General features: G+C 44.0%; 1 protein-coding gene across 4 annotated transcripts in view; it reads right to left on the bottom strand.

The window, feature by feature from the left end:
• PPP4R4 (protein phosphatase 4 regulatory subunit 4) overlaps positions 1–24,330 on the bottom strand; it is a 553,487-nt gene that overhangs the window by 188,530 nt on the left and 340,627 nt on the right. For all 4 annotated transcript variants that reach the window (XM_029597867.1, XM_029597868.1, XM_029597869.1 and 1 more), the window contains one exon: positions 12,744–12,866. In XM_029597867.1, coding sequence (XP_029453727.1) covers positions 12,744–12,866 — 123 coding nt within the window. The remainder of the gene's footprint in view (positions 1–12,743; positions 12,867–24,330) is intronic.

Raw genomic sequence — 24,330 nt, 5'->3', positions numbered from 1 at the left:
TGTCATTTATCAGATTCTGTTCTACCTAAATGATAAGCTTGTTTTGGAGAATTTAAACTAGTTTCTTTCAAACTTACATTAGGAGTGAGTACAGTACAAGTATTCTCAAGAAACAGTTACTATAATATGATGAAGTAAGGTCAACTCCCAACTTGTGGTTCCAACCTTGCAAAATGTTGTCAAAACCAAGGACCGTTATCCATTTTCTTAATGCTTTATACTGTATCAGTACCCGACTTCAATGGTCAGGGTACTGATAAGCAGACATAAGGGAAAAAGCACAGGACTGCTTCTGCGGCCAAGTCCATAAGCAAAGCACGTCAAGCAACACTGTCTGAATTTTCAAGAAAGCCCATCACCCAGTAAAAAGATATTGCTAGCTGCAATTTTCATGGGTATTACAAGGCTTGTGGATAAATGCACAGAGCGACAGTTATTACCTTTAAGAGAAAGATGGGAGTAACCTGTATAGAGTGGTAGTTACTAACTTAAGAAGCTTGTTGGGCAGACTGGATGGACCATTTGGTCCTTTTCTGCCGTCATTTCTATGTTTCTATGAGATAATATGGGGGCTAGGATCCTCCAGGTCAAATGCCTCTGAGAAGAAATCCCAAGAAGAGATAATTACCTCTGGAAGGGCAAGTGATTGAACACAGTGCCTAATTTATAGATAGGTATAAAAGTGACCATGAGGGATATTAAATTCCTCTTGGAGATAGGGAAAAGTATGCATTTGATATGTATCATCAATAAAGTGAAAAAGAGTCCTCAGCCCTTTAGCATGCCAATCTCGAAATATTTTAGAATGCATTCCAGGACTGAAATCTTTATTTCCTAGAATTGGCAAATAGGATACTAGGTGTTTAAGTTGTACTCTATTACAAAGGCATTTCTAAGTTTTCATTATAGAAGTAATTAATATACTATGTTGAAGGTTGATTGATAGAACATGAGGAGGTCCATATTCAGACACAGTCCGGCTAGCAAAATTAGCTCGCTAAACTTAACGGGCTAACTTTGGAGATATATTCAGTAGTGAAATTAATTATAGCCACCTAACTTTAGGACAGCTCTTTGGCCCGACCAGACTTAGCTGGCTGTCATCTGGCTAACTCTGAATATTGGAGTTAGCCGGCTAGCTTAACCGACTAACTCAACTCCTCCCAGTTACGCTCCTGAAACACCCCTAACTTAGCTGGCTAAATTCTAGCTGGTTATCTTATTAACCATCTAGAAATTAGCCAGATAAGTGCCCAAATATTAATTTAAAGGGAACCAGACAGTTCACTCACTGTGAAACTTCATATCGCTGTTATGCCAAATTATTGTAACTTATAAGGTATTTTTTATTGTTTGATACTGTTCAATAAACCTACACGCCAAGAGGAAATCCCTTTACTCGATAATGAAGAAAATTTTTGTGAGGGGTTGGAAAGGTAACCGTGTAGGCAACCCTGCCTTTTTCAAGCATATTATAATCATAGACCTACCAACCTCCTCCGTTTTTTTATGTGTATCTATATGTGAATATGAGTTATTAAAACTTCAATAAACTTCTTCTATATTCAAAGTACAAAATTGTATGATGACATCCGGAAAGTATCTCCTGAAGAGATTGATAAACGGTATTCCCTGATATTTCCAAATACCACGACACCACCACTCATGCTCTGTTGGGTGTGATCTTATAAATTGTAAATAACTTTCTTTCTATAGAGAACTAACTCTTTTTTATATTATAGATCACACCACCCAGACTATAAATGTCCCAACATGTACATGTTTCGGACGATACACGTCCTTCCTCAGGGGATGTTCTGGCGGGTGATGTCTGACCCGCTGTTGAAAAACGAAAATTGGAAATTACTTCCCTTAAATTTGTATGGAGACGTCTCCGTTTTTAAATCGCTTTCCTTCCTTGACGCAGTCTCCCGCCAAATCTTTCAGATTTTCTGCTCCATCAATGGGGTACCTCTACCGGTGTCCGGTCCTGATGTCAACTGAACCTAGGCCACTGAAAATCTCTTTTATATGATCCATTGTATGCTGGTGAAGACCAATCCAAATTGTGTTTAAAATCCTCCTATTGGAAACCACTGTGTTCGCAGATCTAACCTATGAGATTGTGATGCCCCACCCACTTGTGCGTGCCCGACGTATTGACGTCTCCATACAAATTTAAGGGAAGTAATTTCCAATTTTCATTTTTCAACAGCGGGTCAGACATCACCCGCCGGAACATCCCCTGAGGAAGGACGTGTATCGTCTGAAACATGTACATGTTGGGACATTTATAGTCTGGGTGGTGTGATCTATAATATAAAAAAGAGTTAGTTCTCTATAGAAAGAAAGTTATTTACAATTTATAAGATCACACCCAACAGAGCATGAGTGGTGGTGTCGTGGTATTTGGAAATATCAGGGAATACCGTTTATCAATCTCTTCAAGAGATACTTTCCAGATGTCATCATACAATTTTGTACTTTGAATATAGAAGAAGTTTATTGAAGGTTTAATAACACATATTCACATATTCATATATTCACATAAAAAAATGGAGGAGGTTGGTAGGTCTATGATTATAATATGCTTGAAAAAGGCAGGGTTGCCTACATGGTTATATGAGACCTTTCCAACCCCTCACAAAAGATTTCTTCATTATCGAGTAAAGGGATTTCCACTTGGCGTGTAGGTTTATTGAACAGTATCAAACAATAAAAAATACCTTATAAGTTACAATAATTTGGCATAACAGCGATATGAAGTTTCACAGTGAGTGAACCGTCTGGTTCCCTTTTGATTATTTTTGACTACATAACACTGTGCAAGTGGCATTGATAATTTTGGTTTGTCACAAATATTAATTTAGCCAGCTAACTTTTGAGATAGCCAGCTAAATGCTATTGACTATGGACCTCGAGATGTTTTATGGAATATATAATGTAATTCTAAAGGTTTGACTCTAGCCTTTTCCAACTCTATAGGCGTGTAAAATTTTGTGTCCAAGAGCCAATCTCCAAGATACCTCATATTATATGCCATGTTATATAATTTTATGTTGGCTAATCCCAGACCCCCTTCAGCCCCAAGTCCTCAGCAAAGTGTGTAAGGCTATGCAAGGTTTAGAATTATGCCATAGAATCTGCCCCATCTGCCTTTCTATCCCTGCAATTTTTTGTTTTGTTAGATAGATTGGTATGGTTTATAATAGATATAGCCATTGCAGGAGAATCATCATTTGATAGAGATTAATCCGCCTTGTCAAAGATAAGTGATAATCCCTCCAGTTTTGTAGCAGTCTAGTTGTTTTTCGCAACAACTGTTGATAATCGACAGTCTGCATTTTATATAGTTGTATACCTAAGTATTTGAAGGATTCTAGAGTCCAGAAAATAGGAAAGTCATTCCCAACCATTTCTTTAACCAAATCTGTCTTTGGTAGAACCACTGATTTGCCCAAGTTTAATTTTAACCCAGCCACTTCTCCATATAATGAGAATTCACCTAAAAGGCTTGGTAACGAATCTGTCTGTTCCATGAACTGCACTAAGATATCATCTGCAAAGGCTGTTAATTTAAATTGTGTAGAATCCTTATGCTCTGTTGGCATCCCCTTAATATTAATATTCTCTCATTCTTTTCAATAATGGTTCCAGGGCTATAAGAAATAGCATAGGGGAGGCGTGTGCTTCTTTATAATTCAAAATAATCGGAATATGTCCCATTACCAATATCAGAGCTAATGGGTGACTATAGAGAACCTCAACAACTTTCCAGAAATATCCCTCTATGCCCACCTCAGTTAAAGCAGCAAACATAAATGACTAATCAACATGGTCAAACGCCTTCTCCATGTCAAACTTCAGAAGAAGAGAAGTGACTCACTTCCATCGAAGCCACAATTTTCAAACATTAATAGGTGAATTTTTGAAGGAATTACCGTACATGCATAAAGGCAGCATACTATCGTAGCAATTTTCAAAGGCCATTTACTTGTATACAGTACACTTACATGAGGAAATCCTATGGACAATTCAATAACATATAGGGCCAGATTTTAAAAGGGTTACACGCGTAAATCTGGAGGGTTTATGCGCACCGGGCCTATTTTAAAAAGGCCCAGCGACGCGCATAAAGCCCCGGGACACGTGTACGTCCCGGGGCTTGCAAAAAGGGGCAGGAAGGGGGCGAGGTCAGGCTCCCGGCACAGCAGCCATATTGGATGCTGTGCTGTGGAGCGCATGCCAGGTAGCACGCATGCCAGGTAGCACGCGCACATGTACGCCGCACATGCTTCTTTTAAAATCTACCCCATATTGTAACAATTTTCAAAAGCCCTCTTACTTGAGTAAAGTGCATTTACTCGAGTAAAACCCAATTTTACTTCATAAATACTTTTTAAAATCGGGCCCTAAGGGAGGATATCTGTTATGCTCAGGCTTGTGAAACCTTGGGCCGACGGGAGGATGGTATACCTTGGCGGAAGATCCGTAGGCTCTCCCGTCGGGAGGCGAGGTAGGAACAGAAGATGTGACCAGCTGACCCTCGGCACTGTAGGCAGGAGTGACAAAAGTCGTGGCGTCGAGGAACAGAGGTGTGTCTTCACCGCTGGAAGTCCGCGGTCCCCCCAGGAGGAGCCCGTAGGGCCCCGGACCGCTGGGACTTAGGTGGACCTTTGAGAGGTCAAGGAACAGACATACAGTGCAAGGGCTGACTGGAGCTTCACCCCTGGAAGCCCGCGGTCCCGTCCCCCCCCCCCCCCCCAGGAGGAGCCCGTAGGGACCCGGGCCGCTGGGACTTAGGTCGGCCCTTGCTGACAATGGTCCGAAGAAGTCCAGGGTCAGGTGCCAGAGGGTCGTCGCTTACCAGTCCGAGGTCACACACCGAGGGATCACCGCTTGCCAGTCCGAAGTCACACACCAGAGAATCACCACTTGCCAATCCGAAGTCAATACCAGAAATCACCGCTAGCCAAGCCGAAGTCAATATCAGGAATCAAGATGGAACTGGAACAAGGAGTCAAGACGCTGGAACTCACCGAAGCAAGCAGACTCAAACAACACTCACAAGAGACGTTGCCAAGTCAAGGAATGGTCAGAGGAAGTCTCCTTTTATACTTCCTCTGGCCCTGTGGATAGGAATCAGCTGAGGGTAATTAAAGGGACGAGGTCCCTTTAAGTCTGGTGAAGGGGCACGGCCTCGCGCCTAAGATGGCAGCGGCCATCTTGGATCCAGGCTGCGGAGGAGAGCAGCAGGCGACCGCAAGGGAGGAGCAGGACGACTCCGGAGCCGGCGGTTCTCCCGGAGGCCCACGCCGACGCGCGGGGGGTCCCGGGCTCGGACGCAGGACCGTCAGGGCCGATGCTGCTGCCGGCCTGGTCCGGAAACAAGGTAGGGGGCCGCGCTTGCGGACGGCCACGGAACACAACAATATCTCCCCTTGACAATACCTATTTGGTCTTCTCCTAGCAAAGAAGGCAAGTATTGCACCAATCTGTCCACCATGATTTTAGCAAGCAATTTCACCTTGAAGTTCAACAGTGAAATTGATCTGAAGGAACCAGAGATTAGTGTGTCCCTACCTGCTATATTTGGAGAACACAGGAACTGCAGTTTTGAATAGGTTCTTCATACATTACTCCCAGAAGTAAAAGTAGCTTAAGGGATAGTAATTTAAAACATTCTGCTAGAGCTGGAACTTTAAGTAATTTGGCTTGACTAATAACGTTTTGAATTTCCTGAGCCTGAATAGGTAAATTAACTTTTACTATTTGAGCCTCTGATAGCTTCGATAATTTTGAGTCTGTCAAATATTCTTGTAATTTCTCCTTGGGAGGAGGAGAAGCTATATATAGAGATTTATAAAACAGTTTGAAAATATTACAAATGTCCTTTGTAGAATTACATATTTTACCTTGACTAGATTGTATTATGGAAATGTACTTCGTACCGCCCCAAGTTTTGATCATGTTAGCTAATAATTGACTAGATTTATTACCATAGTAATAATATTTAGACTTATAGTAAGAAGTGATTTTTGCACTCTTTGATGCAGCAAGGAATTTAAAGCATATTGCACTGTTGCTAAATTTTCTTTATTTTTCCTTGTTGGGTGTTTCCCATATCTCTGTTTAGCAACTCTCATTTGTCTCTCCAGATATCTATTTTCTCTCAGTATAGTCTTTGTTTTTGCCACCACATAAGAAATAATTTCACCCCTTAAGACTGTTTTTGCTGTTTCCCAAAAAACTGCGGGGGTCACTTATGTGAACCTCAATAAGGAATAGTCATCACATTTTTTCATTAGGTGTTCCTTAAGCCCCTGGTCTTTGTATAAGAATCCGGGGAACCTCTAATTCTGTTGTGTCTCTAATGAGTGAAAACCCTGTATATCTAACCATACTGGTGTGGTATCTGTTATTTCCAATGGGCCAATTTCTACTTTTAACATTCTCGATAAATCAGTATCCTGTACCAATATATAGTCAATATGTGAACTTGTTCCATGTGCTCTGGAAATGTGTTTATATTCCGTATCCATTGGATGCAATGTCCGCCAAGCATCCAGAAGCCCTAAATTATTACAAATATAGGGGATCCTGTTCGTCCTCTGATCGCCCCTTAATGGACATGGTTAGATCTAAAACATAGTTAAAGTCTCTTCCCTTCACAAGTGTTCCCTGAATTTCAACTGCTATCAATTTATAATTTTAACAAAGGCATGTGAATAGCCATTGGGAGCATAAATATCGCAAATGTTAACCAGTTGCCCATATAATAACCCAGTAATCAATAAATATTTGCCCTCGGTGTCTTCCAGAATTTTAGTGGCTTGAAAGGGCATTTGTTTACCTATCAAGATTGCAATACCTGCAGTTTTTAGTTGCAACTTGTGCAGAAAAGACCTATCCCACCCATGTTCTATGCAATTTCTGGTGTTCTGGCTTGTCAAGTTTGGTATCTTGCAGAAGTGCAATGTGCACCATATGCCATTGTAAGGAATATAATATTTTATATCTTTTAAACACTGAGCCTATACCTGGCACATTCCATGTACAGTATCTAATATGTGATGACGTCATAGCCGCCTTTTCAAAAATAGTTTGCAAGTACCTCTAATCATTCCTAATATCCAGCTCGGGTTTCCCAGCCTGAACTCAAGCCAAGGTTGCCTTATCAAAAAGTGTAACAAATTCAAAATGCCATATCGCCATATGATCTGCTGGATTTCCCAGCATCCTCTCCCACTCTACCCTTTATCTCTCTTTCCCCATCTCCAAGCCCCCTCCCACTCTTTTCTCCCCCTCTTCCACTAATCCGCATCCACCTCCCCATTCTCTTGCCCATTAATGCAAACTCTAACCCTTGCACAATCCAAATAAGAACAGCAAAGCCAAACCACTCACCAAACTTCATCCCATGCAAGGGACCCCACTCCCCTGAAAACTATATGTGAATGCACCCACTTGCACTTTCCCTATCAAAAACATTCCTCTCAGTGAATATGTTGTATGAGATCATGAACATAAAAAAAAAAAAGACCAACTTAAGAAGTAAAAAGAAAGAGAAAAAAAGGGGGGGGGGGGGGAGAGAGCCAGAAATGTCATTTTTATAAAGGAATTATCTCCCCGTGTTTTTGAAAAAATGAGTTCATGGAGCTAATATAGTAGCAGATTACCATCCACCTCAGGGCTTGCATGTACATTTCGCTGTGCCAACAAAACTTTAGAGCACTCAAACTCTTTACTGAGGATGTCCTGACTAACCCGTTCCAAACTTGTATTGTGAAACCGCAATCTAAAAACTACAGTTACATATAGAGTTGTTTTAGAGGCTGTAAAGCTGTATTGTGATCTGGAATCGTTGGGGGACAGGATAGCCATGAATCAAGACAAGATGGAACATAACACCAGAGAGAGATATTTCAGAAGGGAACATATTCCCCAATGTAGAAACATCACTGAACTGCACCTCCATGCAAGTTAACGCTACCATGATGCCATGTTAAGTGCTCAACGATTCCTCAGCTGTCTTCTGTTCCAGGGAATTTAAATATTCCATGGCCTTAGCTGCAGTTTCAAAAACAGTAGCTTTATTGTCATATGTCACTCTAAGCTTTGCCGAATACTTTAAAACGAATGACATGCCTAACCTGACCGATTTCACACATGCTTCAGAGAATGTCTTCCATTGTGCAGACACTTTTGCCAAAAAGTCTTGAAAAATTAAGATCGACATACCCTCATACTGCACATCTTGGTTCTTCCAGTTTACCTGCAAGAGTTCATTTTTTGGGGTGTAATTAAGAAATTGTGCAATCACTGGACGAGGCTTATGCACTCAGTCTGGAGAAACCTGTGCCTTGATTGTAAAGACAGGCTGCCTGGCAGCCATTCCGCCAGAATCACAGCAAATTTATTATCTTGCACAGACTCTGAGAGACCAATGAAATGTCTAAATTTTGCAGTTTGCTGATCCCTGGCAGATTTTAAGGTTGTGACTTCTGCTTCTAAAGAAACGACCCAATCAATCAAGTCCTGAGATGCATTCTCCACCTCTATAAACTGTTTTGTGGTATTGGTAAGTAGCGTATGGACTTCATCAAATTTCATGTTTTCTCAAATTTTTCTTCTAGTATCTTAGCTACAGCTGCCACTACAACACGAACCATCGGGTCTATAGACTCTGGTAAGGGTGGGCTACTTACTGAACTGGCCATTTTCCCATCAGAGACCTTCGATTTCTCTCTGTCCTGTTTCTGAAGTTTCAAAGCCATCCTTTGCTCTCCACAATTTGGGGCAGATTTTTAAAAGAGCGCATGCGGGGTACATTTGTGCATGCTACCCGGTGCGCACAAATGTACACCCGATTTTATAACATGCGCGTGCTGCCGCACGCATGTTATAAAATCCAGGGTCGGCGCGCGCAAGGGGGTGCACACTTGTGCACCTTGCGCATGCCGAGCCCTAGGGGAGCCCCGATGGCTTTCCCCGTTCCCTCCAAGGCTGCTCCGAAATCAGAGCAGCCTTGGAGGGAACTTTTCTTCCACTCCCCCCCCTCCTTCCCCTCCCTTCCCCTATCTAACACCCCCCCCCCCCCCCAATCTATGCGTGCCTGTCAGGCGTATCTTGCGCGCAGTGGCCGGCTGCCGGCATGCCAACCCCCGGCACAGCCGCTGTGCTGGAGCAATCGTTCCCGCCCCTGGACTGCCCCCGGATCGGCAGCACACCCCCGCCCCCTTCCTGCCCCTTTTTCAAAGCCCCGGGACATACGCGCATCCCGGGGCTTGCGCTCACCACCGAGCCTATGCAAAATAGGCTCGGCGCGCACAGGGGCAGGTTTTCGGGGTTAGCAAGATCGGGGTTAGCAAGATCAAACTCCAAATTTTAAATGAACAGGGAAGTGGGGTCCTGGAGTAGACAAGGCACATGTCCTTTCTCTATTACATCACATGACCCCTGAGGGGCCTTCTTTTAATTGTGTTGACACAGCCAGTGCCAAGCAGGAATGCTTCAATTGTGCATGCATTGGCTACAATAGGATTATTTGTCTTGAGGGAACTCTGATGCCATGTGTTCCTGCATTATTTATCAATGAGTCATGCATTGGTGTAGCTGGGGCACCATGTGAATAGTGTGTAGATGCATTGAAGGAATGTGAGCCCCATGCTCTGAAGTCTTTGATGTATTGAGTGTCAAGTGTGCTGGGGTGCTGTGCATCACATCACGCGCACTGATGCGCCTTGTACCAATGGTGCTGATGGGAAACAAAAAAGAATAGATGCCTCAATCTTTTTCCAATGTTTATTAAAACAGAGACGTGTTCATGAAATGCCCAAATCATTGGAAAAAGATTGAGGCATCTATTATTTTTTGTTTTCCTGACGGCTATCATAGATCGCCTACCTCTTTGTTTTCTTGGACCAATGGTGCTGATGTACACTGTGTCGATGGTGCTGATGTACCATGCATCCATGGTGCCAATGCATCGCATTTGGAGAATTTATGTAGGCTCCAACGGCCCCAGCGCATAATGGGGTAGATTTTAAAACCCCTGCGCGCGTAAATCCTCCCGGATTTACGTGCGCAGGGCACTCGCGCGCCGGCGCACCTACTTTGCATAGGCCGCCGGAGCGCGCAAAGCCCCGGGACGAGCGTAAGTCCCGGGGCTTCCTAAAAGGGGTGGGAGGGGGCGTGTCCAGGGTGTGTCCGGGGGCGTGGCAACGGTTTGGGGGGCGGGCCGGGAGGGGAGTCCCCCGGCACTGCGGCCTGTGCCGGGGGATGCCGGGGCGGCGCGCGCAAGTTACGTCTGCTTCAAGCAGGCGTAACTTGCCCAACAAAGGTAGGGGGGGATTTAGGTAGGGCTGGGAGGTGGGGTAGATAGGGGAAGGGAGGGGAAGGTGGGGGGACGCGGAAGGAAAGTTCCCTCCGAGGCCGCTTCGATTTCGGAGCGTCCTCGGAGGGAACGGAGGCAGGCTGCGCGGCTCAGCGCGCGCAGGCTGCCGATTTTGCGCAGCCTTGCGCGCGCCGACCCCGGATTTTATAAGATATGTGCGTATCTTATAAAATCTGGTGTACTTTTGTTCGCGCCACCGGCGCGAACAAAAGTACTCGCGCGCATATTTTTTGAAGATCTACCTCAATACATTTTTTCCTCGATGCAGGGTGGTCTGGACTGATGGGGGAGTTTTTGAAGAGCTGCACAGTGAGAAGAGAGCCTACTGTGACTCTGAAGAGATTTACACAGATCTTCAATCCTATACGCCCTGTATGCTGAGAATGTTTCCTTGCTTTTCGTCCAGACCTTGTTTTTCGTCCAGCCCTTGTTTCCTTGTTTTTCGTCCAGACCAAGGCAATGATAGCAGGGATCATTCCCATCTGTGAGGTACACTATCTTGCCAAAAATATGGTGCTTGAATCCTCGCACAATAGGTTTCTTTTTGCCAGACCTGCAGAGGAGGCAAAATCTTGATGGTTTTTTTTTACTCTTTTTTTTTTACATTTTTGAATAGCACTGAAAAGTGCTATTGTGATTGTAACAGCAGCGAGGCAATTCAAAGACTAAAGAAAAAGAATCAAAATTATAAGTTCTTAGGATTTTAGAGAAAATTATCTGGAGAGACTAGTGCTCGGACAAAAAAATGACTGAGGAGGCTCATGAGGCAATGTCCGTGTGGGCTCAATATAGCTCAAAGCTCTACTAGCTAGGAGAGATGAGTGTATTAAGTGCCACCGGATGATATCATGGCTAATTCATCCCTGCTTATTGACGGAAAAACTCCTACAAGAATATATGGATATTATGCATAAATGGGCATTATAAAATTATAAAATAATACCTATTACATGACATTTAGTTTTGGGACAGCATTAGTATTGAGCAATTATATTCTGATGATGCTTACTACAGCAGGTACTATCACTTAAATAGTTGTTTATTACCCTAAATTATCAAAGTCACCATCATTAACAAATAGGTCAGTCACAAGCAGTGATTAAAGCAGTGCTAATTCTACCAAAAGCAGCAGCATGTGACATACCTGCATTTACAATATTTTTAAAATATTTCTTTTAAAATACAAAGCAAAATCATTGAGTTAAGAGCTATAGTTCATTACAGACTGATGATCTTATTACACAGACTTCAGATATGGCTATTTAACTGAGACACAGTGAAAGGTATGCTCATTAATTGGGGAAATTCCTTGGAAAACAGATTTTTCTCATTTCACTTCAATTGCTGTAATTATTTTTATTGACTAATATTAACTGTTTTATGGGGGCATTTATCTGTTGCAGAAGACATTTAGCAGCCTAAAACAATAGGCTGCTACAGTGATTGCCAACAAAGTGAGCATGATTTAAAATCTGATTTCAAGTTGTAGAAGGATTTCCATTTCAGTTTGTACCTTTCAAGTATTCTGCTAATATAGGGGCTGTTGTAATGAGGTCTGCACTACAAATTAATGCAGATTTTTACTTCTGGTTGCTCATTCCAGGGTTTCCACGTCTGCGACCTTACTCAGAGCTCTGGGGACCATGAATCAGAGCTCTCAAGCTTGGGAGTCTCAGGCCTGGGGCTCTCTGGCCAGTGGTTTTGGTTCTAGTGCTTCCAGGCCTGGGAACCCTTTAAGCAGGACATCTATTCCTATGAGTCCTGGAAACAATATCCCCAGAAATGGGGATAGATTATAAAATGAATATATGTGAAATTCACTAACCAGAAAGAAAGCAACATTACTTAAGATTAATAAAAATGTTATGACTGTACTATGTTAGAAACAATTTTCTTTACAGCACAAATTACTAAGAAAATGAATGGAACAAGCTTCTCTTTCACACTGATGGTAATTAATATTGACAATAAAAGCATTGTGAAAAGTGACTCCTGCATATAGATTATTTATTTAGATTTTTACCTGTCTTTTTGCATTAAAAAAATGGGGTACAAAATATTACAATACTAGCATACAATTTCAGATATAACATTAAAATAGAAGCATAAAATTAGAGGTCATTTGCAGCTTAAAAGTATTAAGGTGCATATTTAGGCCTAAACTCTAACTAGGCTAGGGCAGCATCTCAAAAGAATACTAGTGACTTCTTCAAAAACACATTCACGATAAATAAGTAACACTTATTATTTAACAACATGTTGTAGCAGTATGATCAAGGCACTCGAGAATTAAATCTGGTGCTCCAGGCAAGAGAATGGAATAGCTTTATGGCTCTCTATAGCCTACCTTGCAGTCCATGACATAATTTCCCTAAGTGCAAAGACAGAGAAGCAAGAACAGATTCATCTGCTTTAAAAGATTTTTCACAAAATGATTTTACTATCGGGAGCACAATTTGGAGTCTGTCATCTGAAAAAAAAAAAAAAAAGATAAAAGATACATTGTAAATTATGTTTCTTGATGCAACTATGAATATATTCACTTGATTTAAGGAAGGCTAAAAAAGACTACAATGTTACACAGTTTGAAAGAGTAGCTGAGGCTCTCTGAATCCAGCCTTCTTTTGACTGCCTAACAGTACTCCCTAGAATGTAATCCAGGTAAAAATGAAAAAACAATGCTGTAACAGTGAAAAGAATTCCTTCTCAACACCATATCTGATGATCAGTTCAGAACTGCTAGATTAGCACTTTTCCTTAGCATGTAACTGTAATGCAATTGATTGGCCTAAGTCTGACAAGTTTGGCTAAGGACATACGTGGAAGATAGGCCTCCTTGGTCTCAGCATTCTCACACTGACCCGACATCATGGGGCTGTACAACTGTTAAAACAGATCTATGGGAAGGAACTTCCCAGCCTGGCTTATGTTTTGGAAAATTATATATTTCTCTCAAAACATGCTTCTGATGATGCACAGATGAAAAGGGCATAATTAACAGAGGCAGAGGAGGGATATGTAAGAGGAACAGACATAGCGAGAGAATCCTCACCAACAGAAGCAACTCAGCGACCCTATTATTTATTTATTTATGTTTTGATTGTGTTTATATGCCGCTGTTCTGTAGTCAGTCACAACGTTTATACTACACTATTATCACTGGAACTATTGTCTTTGCTATATCTCTGTATTCTGCACTGCTATCCTGAAACCTACTGTGTGAGTGTGGCTTTGGGTTTTCTTGACTAGCAGATCCTGTCGGGAAGGAAGCCTGCAGGATATTGGCATCATTTGTGTTCAGAGCAGTGGATCTTACCAAGTGAGAATGTGCTTGGGGGATACCAGCCCTGTTTTAGGTTCAGAATAGAGAATGTCCCCTGAGAAGGGGTCCTTGTTTTTTGCCATACCACACAGTGAACCTGTAACAGTAACTGTTTCATAATACCCACCAATACTTTCCTCTCTAATAAATCTGGCAACATTTTCCATAAGATATTCACACTCTGCATAAAAATTCCATTTCTACAGAACTGATAAAACCTATTATTCCTTATTCTTAAAGGATGTCCCCTGGATTTTTGTTTGAGGAAAATTAACTAAAATATTGATAGGGGCTTTTGCAACAAAAATTTGTTTAGCTGCTATATTTTATATAGATAGATAATATAATGAGAACTACCCTTAAATTTAATTTTTTTGTAAGTAAATAACCCCAGTTTGGACAATTTTTCAGCATATGTAAACTCCTGTATCCAATGAATTACTTGGTGGCTCTTCTTTGTACGTTTTCTCACATTTGGATATGTTTTTCAAGGATGGGTGCCCAAAAATGAACCCCCTACATCAATAATGCTCAAATGCTTTAGACAGTGGTAAAATGATAGCCTGATAAATTTCAAACTCGCCAGCTTCTATCTCTGGTTTAATGCATGCCGACTTGCATCCAGCTTTGGCTACTGTTGTCTGGCTTTGCATACTCATTACCAATTTGCTATAAATTAATACATCCAGGTCTTTTTCCTGATTAGTCTTCCATGTATTGCTCCATCCAGAGTATCCTGCTTCTACCTAATTTTGGGGTCTACATGTATTACCCTACACTTTTCAACATTAAATCTTATCTGTCACTTCTCTGTCTATTTACCTAAAGTATCTAGGTCCTTCTGTAAAATCAGAGCCCTCCTGTGTATTTACAATGAGGCAGAGTTTGGTGTTATCTGAAAAACATGTACTATTGATGTTTATTCCTTCCTCTAGATCATTAATAAAGCAACGCTGCTTACCTGTAACAGGTGTTCTCCATGGACAATGGAACAAATCAGCCACACAAGTGGGAGATTTCATCTGATTGCACTGATAAAACATGCTCTCTCCAAGTTCAGAAAGACTGAAAGTTTTTAGGAGCATGTACTCAGGACCCCCAGCCAGTCAGGTTTTCAGGATAACCACAATGAATATGCATGAGAGAAAATGTATATGTTGCTTTAGAACAAAGACCACTGACCATTTTAGCAGCCACCCTCTGGACTGACTCCAAGGTCTTTCCAGGAAGTTATACAGGGGTAATTTCATAACCTATTTTTTTTCTGACCATTGTTCTCCCTATGCTCCCTAGCATCTTTCTGGCTTTTGCTGTCCCTTTATCTACCTGTTTGGTAGCTCATCAGATACAATCACCCTAGATCCCACTCTTTTTTTGTGCTTAGTAGAATTGTATCCCCTATATTACCAGAATGTATTGTTTTGAAGGGTCTGAAAGGCAGAATATAAATCAATCAAATCAATAAACATATTTTCCCTCTGCCTTGGGTTTTTGAGCCTAATAGGTGAATTTTCAAAGGAGTTATGCATGTAAATGTAAGATACTATCGTAGCAATTTTCAAAAGACATTTACCCACTACGGGGTTCATTTTAAAACACAGCGCATGTGCGTACTGTTCTTCGCGCACCAGGCGCAAACAAAAGTACGCTGGATTTTATAAAATACGCAAGTAGCCGCGCACATCTTATAAAATCCGGGGTCAGCGCACGCAAGGGGGTGCACATTTGTGCAACTTGCGTGCGCTGAGCCCTGCACGCGCTGCCCGTTCCCTCTGATGCCACTCGGAAATCAGAGCGGCCTCGGAGGGAACTTTCCTTCCGCCTCCCCCCACCTTCCCCTCCCTTCCCCTACCTAACCCACCCCTCCGGCTCTATCTAAACCCCCCCTACATCTGTCGTGAAAGTAACGCCTGCTCGAGGCAGGCGTAACTTTACACGCGCCGGGCCGGCTGCCGTGCGCCATGTTCCGGTCCGGGGGCTGGTCCGAGGGCCGCAGCCACGCCCCTGGAATGCCCCCGGGCCAAAACCATGCCCGCGGCGGCCGCGGCATCCCCCCCCCCCCACCTACATGCCCCCGATGACACGCGGATCGCGACACACCTCCCGACACGCCCCCCCCCCCAGGAAAGCCCCGGGACTTACGCGCGTCCCGGGGCGTTGTGCGCGCCGGGAGCCTATGCAAAATAGGCTCGGCGCACGCATGGGCATTTTAAAAGGGTTACGCATGTACCTTATGCGCGTAACCCTTTTAAAATCCAGCCGATTAAGTGCACTTAATGTGGGTAAAATATATTGATAAGTCCATGGCATGTCTTTAGGGTCCTTCATTTGCACTTTAAACCACATTTCACCCATAAAGTCCTGGATTTTTCCAAAAATGACAATTAGTTTAAACTGATTTTCACCCTAATTTTATGCTGATTAAAGAGCTTTAGATGCAGCATCTCAAGGCCTCCAGCAACTGCTGGAAGCCAGTGGAGGCCAAAACTCCTGCAGTGTTTCAAGTACTGTCCCCCAGCAGTGAAAGCACTCGCTCTCCAGTGCCACTGATGTGCTGTTTCAAGTCCTGCCTCCCTTTCCCACCAAACAACCTGGTACCGCCAATGTAGGATTTGAAGTGGGCCGCACCCACCAGAAGCACTTCCCAGCCCCACAAAAAAGAAGTGCAGTGCTGCAGAGCAGAGGAGCCTTAGCCAGCAGGCTAGTGAAGGAGAGAGGCGATATCCGGAAGCACAACTAGTGAGGATGACTGCTGTTGCAATGGAGGGGGGGGAGAAAGAGGGAGATTCTCGTTGGGGATGTGGGGAAAGAAAGGGACAGGCAGGAGATGGGAGTACAGGGAGGGATGCTGCTGAGTGGGAGAATCTGCTTAGTATTGTTTGATTTTCCTTCTATCCACCAAAATAAACTCCAAAATTTACCTGGAAAAATAATGGCTGACATTTTTCCATTGATTTTCTCCTGTTTTTGTTTTTGTCATAATAAACCCTGATAGATTCCTGGGAAAATTTAAAAAAACAAAAACAAAAATGAAGGACCCTACAGAGAAGGGCTACCAAAATGACAAGGAGAATGGAACAGCTCCCCTATGAGGAAAGACTAAAGAGGTTAGGACTTTTCAGCTTGGAGAAGAGACAGCTGAGGGGGATATGATAGAGATGTTTAAAATCATGAGAGGTCTAGAACGGGTAAATGTGAATCGGTTATTTACTCTTTCGGATAATAGAAAGACTAGGGGGCACTCCATGAAGTTAGCATGTGGCACATTTAAAACTAATCTGAGAAAGTTCTTTTTCACTCAACGCACAATTAAACTCTGGAATTTGTTGCCAGAGGATGTGGTTAGTGCAGTTAGTGTAGCTGTGTTTAAAAAAGGATTGGATAAGTTCTTGGAGGAGAAGTCCATTACCTGCTATTAATTAAGTTGATTTAGAAAATAGCCACTGCTATTACTAGCAATGGTAACATGGAATAGACTTAGTTTTTGGGTACTAAGTTGCCAGGTTCTTGTGGCCTGGATTGGCCGCTGTTGGAAACGGGATGCTGGGCTTGATGGACGCTTGGTCTGACCCAGTATGGCATGTTCTTATGTTCTTATGTATTGTAGCAATTTTCAAAAGCTCACTTACATGAGTAAAGTGCATTTACAAATGCAAAACCCAGTTTTAAGCGCGTAAATGCTTTTGAAAATCAGGCATTAAATGAAAATTAGTTCTTACCTTTTTGTTCTTGAAGTATCACAGATCAGTTCAGACAAGTGGGTTTTGCATCCCTACCAGCAGATTGAGTCAGAGAAAAAATCTTTGAGTGCCACATGCAGTCCCTCAGTACTGACCTGTACCCAAGTCAAACTAGCATGAAAAACTCAATTATCCCGTCTTCCCAGGGCGAACTTCAAATGTAAAGTTGGAGCCCCTCATCAATCCCAAGGAAACCAACCAAACCTGGTCATCCTATAGGCTCTGAATACATACATACTGAAAATCTGATCCGATTGTCAACATAGCCAGAATGGTCTTTTGCAGATAAGGGCTGGGTCTCTGGACTGATCTGGGGTACTTCAGGAATAAAAATTAGCAGATAAGAACCAATTTTCCTTTTCTGTTCGTACCCCAGATCAGTCCATACAAATGGGATGTACCAAACCAACCCTACACTGGGTGGGCATCTGAAAGATCTGCTCTCAACACACTCTCGCCAAACATCAGCTCCCCCGGCGCTCAAACATCTAACCGATAATATCAGGAGAAAGTATGCAGTGAAGACCACGTTGCCGCCCTACAGATATCCTGTGGTGACACCAACTGACACTCAGCCGTATCATGTGCAATAAGCCTCTATAGCATGCGAAAAGGGCCTTTTCACATATGATATCATGCAAATTAGGGGGAGGGGAGGAGGCGGAGTCAGCGGTGTCTTCGCTGCTGGCGATAATGTTACTAACATTATGGTCTGCAGTAGCGTGCTGAATAGCACCACCTTTCACGGTGGCGCTATTCGATGTGAACGCCGGCAGCCAGCACACCGCCGTGGTGCAAAGGCTGTGGGCTTTCGCAGGCCCGCCCCCCATTTTCGCAGGATTCATCATTCTGTCTAATTAAGATGGAATTAGGGAACAACCTTGGGTAGAAATGAAAGCACCATATGCAACGATGCCCCATCATCCTTGATTCTCAGAAACAGCTCCGAAATTCGCCTGGCCGAACAAACTGCCACCAGAAAAACCACTTTCAGGGTGAGATCCTTTAGCGACGCCCTTCGCAATGGCTCAAAAGGAGGTCCACATAGCACTCGAAGAACCAAGTTCAAATTCCATGCCGGACACAGCCTGCATAATGGCGACCACAAATGCTTGGCCCTCTTCAAAAACCATACCAATCCAGATGCGATGCCAAAGGCCTCCCTTGCAACTTACCTCTGAGACACCCCAAAGCCGCCACTTGCACACAAAGGGAATTATATGCTAGACCCTTACAAAAGCCCTGCTGTAAAAAGGCCAATATATAAGGGATATCCACCCTTAACAGGTCCAGGCCTTCCCCATATACCAGGCTTCAAAAACTCTTCACACCCTGACGTTAGCCATAGACATGGATGGTCTCCTGGCCTGAAGTAAAGTGGCAATCACTGGCTCTGAGTAACCTTTCAATCTTAAACGTCTCCTCTCAAAAGCCAAGTTGTGAGACAAAAGTGATCCGTCCAATCTGAGAAGATAGATCCTTGATTTAACAGTCCAGCAGATGAGCTAACCTGAGGGGCCCATCAAATCTGTGAACTACAGGTGACATGGCCACTCCAGTGCCATGAAAATCACTCATCCTGGATGCTTCTTGATGCACCACAACATGCGGCCTATTACGGCCACAGAGGAAAAACATCCAGCAGAGGCCCTGTCGGCTATGGAAGAATTAGAGCGTCTTTTCCTTTGGCTCTGACCTCTTGTCTGCGACTGAAGAACTGCACCACCTTGGCATTGCTTCGCAACACTATCAGATCCAGCTGAGGAGTGCCCCAGTGGTCTCGAATAAGGCCAAATGCCTCCATCGACAACTCCCATTCTCCCTGGTCCAACTGCTGCCTGCTGATATAGTTGGCCTGCACACTGTCCACTCCGGGCACATACAAAACTGCTATCCCTTCCAGGTCGTTGCATTGTCTGAAAATATTCCCACCACACGATCTTGGACCTGAGGGAGGAAAACCATCAGCGCTGCGAACTGCTCTTGATTCCAAACAATTGACCAGTCCACTTCTGTAGGTGATCACTGACCTTGTGCCATCTGTCCTAGACAGACTGCCCCCAATCACTGAAGCTGGCATCTGTGATTACCACAACTCAGCCCAGGGTCTCCAGATCCACCTCTTCCACAAATTATGGCAAGATAACCACCACAAGAGACTGGATCTGGATTCTCCCTGCAACGGTAAAGGCCGTTGATACTCCTCCGACAACAAACTCCAACAGGACAGCAGTGCATGCTGAAGAGGCCGCAGGTGGGCAAATGCCCATGGCACCAAATCTAGCATAGATGCCATAGAACCCAGCACCTTTAAATAATCCCAGGCCTTGGGAACTGGCAGTCTCAAGAACCTTAGTATCTGAGCCTGAATCTTTACCACCCTCTCCGGGGTGACAAAGACTGTGCCACACAATGACTGGGTTGACACCAGATTACTCTTGGTCATCTTGGCCGAGTTTATCACCCATCGAGTAACATCTCCATCACCTGTTGCACCACCTGACAACATTCCCCTTTGGTTTTGCCCAAATGAAATAATCGCCCAGATAAGAAGAATCCCCACTCTTCTCAGAGCAGCCACCACCACCACCACCATCACTATCTTGAATGTGCATGGTGCAGTTGCCAACCCGAACGGAAGGGCCCAAAACTGGAAATTCTGCCCCAGTATCATGAACTGTGAAAACATCTGGTGATCTGGCTAAATGGGTATATGCAGACAGATTTCCGTCAGTTCCGGAATTGCCAGAAACTCTACTTTCTAGACTGCAGCAATTACCGTTCTCAACGTCTCCATCAGAAAATGAGGCACTCGCACTACCATGTTGACTTTCTGGAAGTCCAGAATGGGCTGGAAATCACCCTCTTTCTTGGGGACCACAAAATAGATCCGAATACCTTCCTTGCCCCCTTTCCAGTGTGGGAACCAGTCCAATTGCAGCCAGGCTTTGCAAGCTGTGCAGTGTATCCTGTATCACCTCTTGCTTAGCCCGAGATATGTAATAGGTCACCATGAAAGCTTCCCTGATTAGATGAGATAATTCTAAAGCGTCACCATTTCTTATCACCACTAGAACCCACTGGTCCAAAGTGATCCTGGCCCACTCTTTATAGAAAAAGGACAACCTCCCTCCTACCACTTCTACTGAAGAGTAGACCTGCCCGATTTCATTGTGAAGCCTTTCCTCTGGTCCCTTGACTGGACCATTCCTGGAAGTCTTAGGGAACCCCGAAAGGAATGCCATCGATCTGAGGTCAGTTTTTGCCCCGAACCCGAGACACTCTTGCCAGACCGAAACCGCCTGAAATTCTGAAAATGGGAGTGTGTGGAAAGGTCATCTTGACAGCTTTCTTATCCTCTGGCAATTTATTTCCCTTGGATTCTCCTAGGTGTTTCATCAGTTGGTACAGGTCTTCTCCAAACAGCAGCTTTCCCTTGAACTGAAGATTACACAGCTGCGACTTAGACCATACATCCGCTGACCAAATTATGTTATTTATTTATTTATTTTTAAGTTTTTATATACCGATGTTCCTGTATAGAATACATATCGCACCGGTTTACAGAGAACTGAACTGTCGCCTCTGGGGCGGATACATTGGAACAGGTTGAAAATGAACTTACAGTGAAACAAATGGACTGCAATTCAAAACACGATTAGCTAAAATAAAGTACAATTCAAAACATATTTACAGTGGGGTTGGTGGACCAGCATCTATAAAGTTCGATTCATCAGATCTTAGCTCTCAGGGAACGCTTGGCTGAATAGCCAAGTCTTTAGCTTCTTTTTGAATACCAAAAGGCAGGGTTTTTGGTGGAGGTCCAGAGGGAGCGAATTCCAAAGTGGGGGACCTGCAGTGGAAAGGGCGCGTTTCCTCAGTGAGGTTTTTGCCGGCTGGGTGTGTAGCATATCCTTGTACGCTCTTCTGATGGGTCTCTTGGTAATGTGCTGCTGAATTTGGAAAGTTAGGTTGAGGGGGGAGATGTTGTGCAAGGCCTTGTGTATCATCATGAGGGCTTTAAAGAGTATCCTGAATTTAATAGGCAGCCAGCGAAGGTTCTTGAGGATAGGGGTGATGTGTTCCCTTTTGTTGGTGTTTGTGAGGATCCTGGCCGTCGCGTTCTGGACCATCTGAAGTGGTTTGATAGTGCTGGCGGGAAGGCCCAGAAGGAGTGAGTTGCAGTAATCCAGTTTTGGGAGGATGATAGATTGTAGTACCAGGCGGAAATCTCAGAAGTGCAGAAGTGGTTTTAAATTTTTTTAATACTTGCAACTTAAAGAAGCATTCCTTGGTGGTATTGTTTACAAATTTGCATAGGTTGAGTTGGTTGTCTAGTAGCACACCAAGGTCTCTTACATGCATTGTGTGGTCGATAGATGTGATGGAGAATTGGGAAGAAATTGGAGGGTTGAGCGGAATGCAGTTGTCTGGGGCTATTAGGAGGATTTCGGTTTTGTTAGTGTTTAGTACGAGGTTGCGGCTGGTGAGTAGGTTGTTGATTGCTGTAAGGCAGCTATTTCAATAAGACCATGTTTTGTGGAGTGATTCAGCTATAGGGATGAGGATCTGTATGTCATCCGCATATAGGAAGTACGTTAGCTTGAGGTTGGTTAGTAGATGGCAGAGTGGGAGGAGGTAAATATTGAATAGTGTGGGTGATAGGGATGATCCTTGGGGTACCCCCAGATTTGATCTAATTGGGTGTGACTCTTTGTAACCATAGAAGTCTTCTACGTAACCATAGAAGTCTTCTACGATGTCTGAGGAATGGTTTATATTAGTGCTTTGTAAGATGAAATTAATCAGAACAAATTGGTGCTGGATAAGGAAATAAATAAAGGCTCCATTCCCTTTTTCAGAATGATTTTTGTGTAGCTCTTCATACTTAAAAAAATCAGTGAGGAGTGAGGAGACTTCTATGTAAAAACCAGTGAGGAGTGAGAAGACTTCTATGTAACCATAGAAGTCTCCTCACTGCTATCACAGAGATCATATTCTTGGCCAACTTCCGGACTAAGTCATATAGTACATCTGCCACATAAGCCACTCCTGCCTCCAGCCAGGTGGCCTGTTTAGGATCCCATACGATAGACTCCTTCTCCTGTGCCTTCTGCACCCAGCGCAAACAGGCCCTCTGCATCAGGCTACCACAAATCGCCACCTGGAGGTTCAAGGCTGAAACTTCAAATATCCACTTCAACTGGATTTCCAGCTTGCGATCCTGCACATCCTTCAGTGCATCCAATCCTGCCACTGGTATAGTAGTCTTCTTCTTTGGCAGCTTCAGTGGTTCTAAGGTCTCTTCCGTCAACGGATGCAGCTTCGTCATCTCCCTACTAACCTTCAAGCCAGCCTCCGGAGTATCACACTCCCGGTTTACCAGTTTTTTTCACTTTCTTAGGCAATGGGAAAGCCTTCGGTGGTCCCTGCAGGCCATCGAGCCTGGATCCACACCTTCATTTTCAGAATCCTCCTGGGTGACCTTGATCCCCAGCTCATCCAAGACATGGGGAGTAAGAGGCCATAACTTCTTCTGTAACAACCAAACGATTCTCGGGTCATCTCCTTCAGTCAACAGCTTCTCATCCAGGTCGGCCACATCCTTACTCACCTCTGGGTCATCAAACGGGTCGACCACTGCCAAGTAATATCCCGGGTCATCCCCCAGAACGCCACCTCCCTCAAATGGATCATCTGACACCCCAGCATCCTCCAGGTCCATCTCCTCCAAAAGTCGAATGAGACCCAGGCGACAAAGCAAGGTCCCAGAACCCCCTCCCCCCATGGGCCCACCTTGAAACTCTTTGAGGGGCACCACAGGTTTCCACCTAGGGATCGCTTTTCTGCCACTCCCTGCCTAGCCAAATAGGCCTTGTGAAGGAGCAGCACAAAATCTGCCGAGAAATCTTCCCCATCTTCAGAGTCATCCTCATCCAGATCCAGCCCACACTCCAAATCTTCTCCCGATGACTGTTGGGGACAGAGGAGGAGGAGAGTCCCTGGGTCCTGCAGGTGCTGAAGACTTTCTACCGTATGTGCAGAAGATGCTGCCACATTTTCAGCTCCCTCCAGGAGCCTCTGATACTGGCCCTGCCAAGCAAGTGACCCTCCAGCAACCTGCAGCCTTCATGGAGGTTTCCCTCATCCCCTGAGGCACAGTCAGAGCAAAGATCATCTGAATTCAAGTGTATCTGGTGCAAGTTGGAGGCCCAATGAGTTTTGGTGTGCTGTGATGCCGGCACCATCAGGTCTACCATGTGGCAGCCACACTGAAGAAAGCCCCACAATGGCCCTCAAACTGCTACTCCGACCAGCCCCAGGACCTCCGGCGTTGTCAGATACACCAGGCAACTCCTCCCAACACGATCACTGCACTGCAGCTCTCAGCCTGCATGTGATCGGTCCCAGCTTCTATTCTTGTAAGCTTTCTTTCTTTCTTCGCCACAAGCGATGGGGAGCTGGAGCCTGGAGGTTGCTTAGAAAGGTGAGAGGGTCGCACTGCGGGGCTGCCGCGGGCAGCGAGCATAACAATAGCCCCACCCTCAGGAATTCACTCCTCTTTGCAGCAGAAAACAAAACCAGAGTAAGAAAGTTGCTTAATTCTGGTGAGAGTTAAAATGCTTCTATTTGGTTTTTTTAAGTATGAAGAGCTACACAAAAATCATTCTGAAAAAGGGAATGGAGCCTTTATTTATTTCCTTATCCAGCACCAATTTGTTCTGATTAATTTCATCTTACAAAGCACTAATATAAATCATTCCTCAGACATCGTAATAGACTCATACAAGGTTTAAGGATTTAAAAAAATGAACTGACGGAGCTCTCCTTTTGGAAGAGTGGATGGAGTGAGTTATGGTATGGTAATGTGT

The sequence above is a fragment of the Rhinatrema bivittatum genome, chromosome 4, assembly GCF_901001135.1.
Source record: "Rhinatrema bivittatum chromosome 4, aRhiBiv1.1, whole genome shotgun sequence".
Classification (NCBI taxonomy): domain Eukaryota; kingdom Metazoa; phylum Chordata; class Amphibia; order Gymnophiona; family Rhinatrematidae; genus Rhinatrema; species Rhinatrema bivittatum.
Note: the sequence above shows the minus strand (reverse complement) of the source record. Positions and strands in the feature narration are given on the sequence as shown.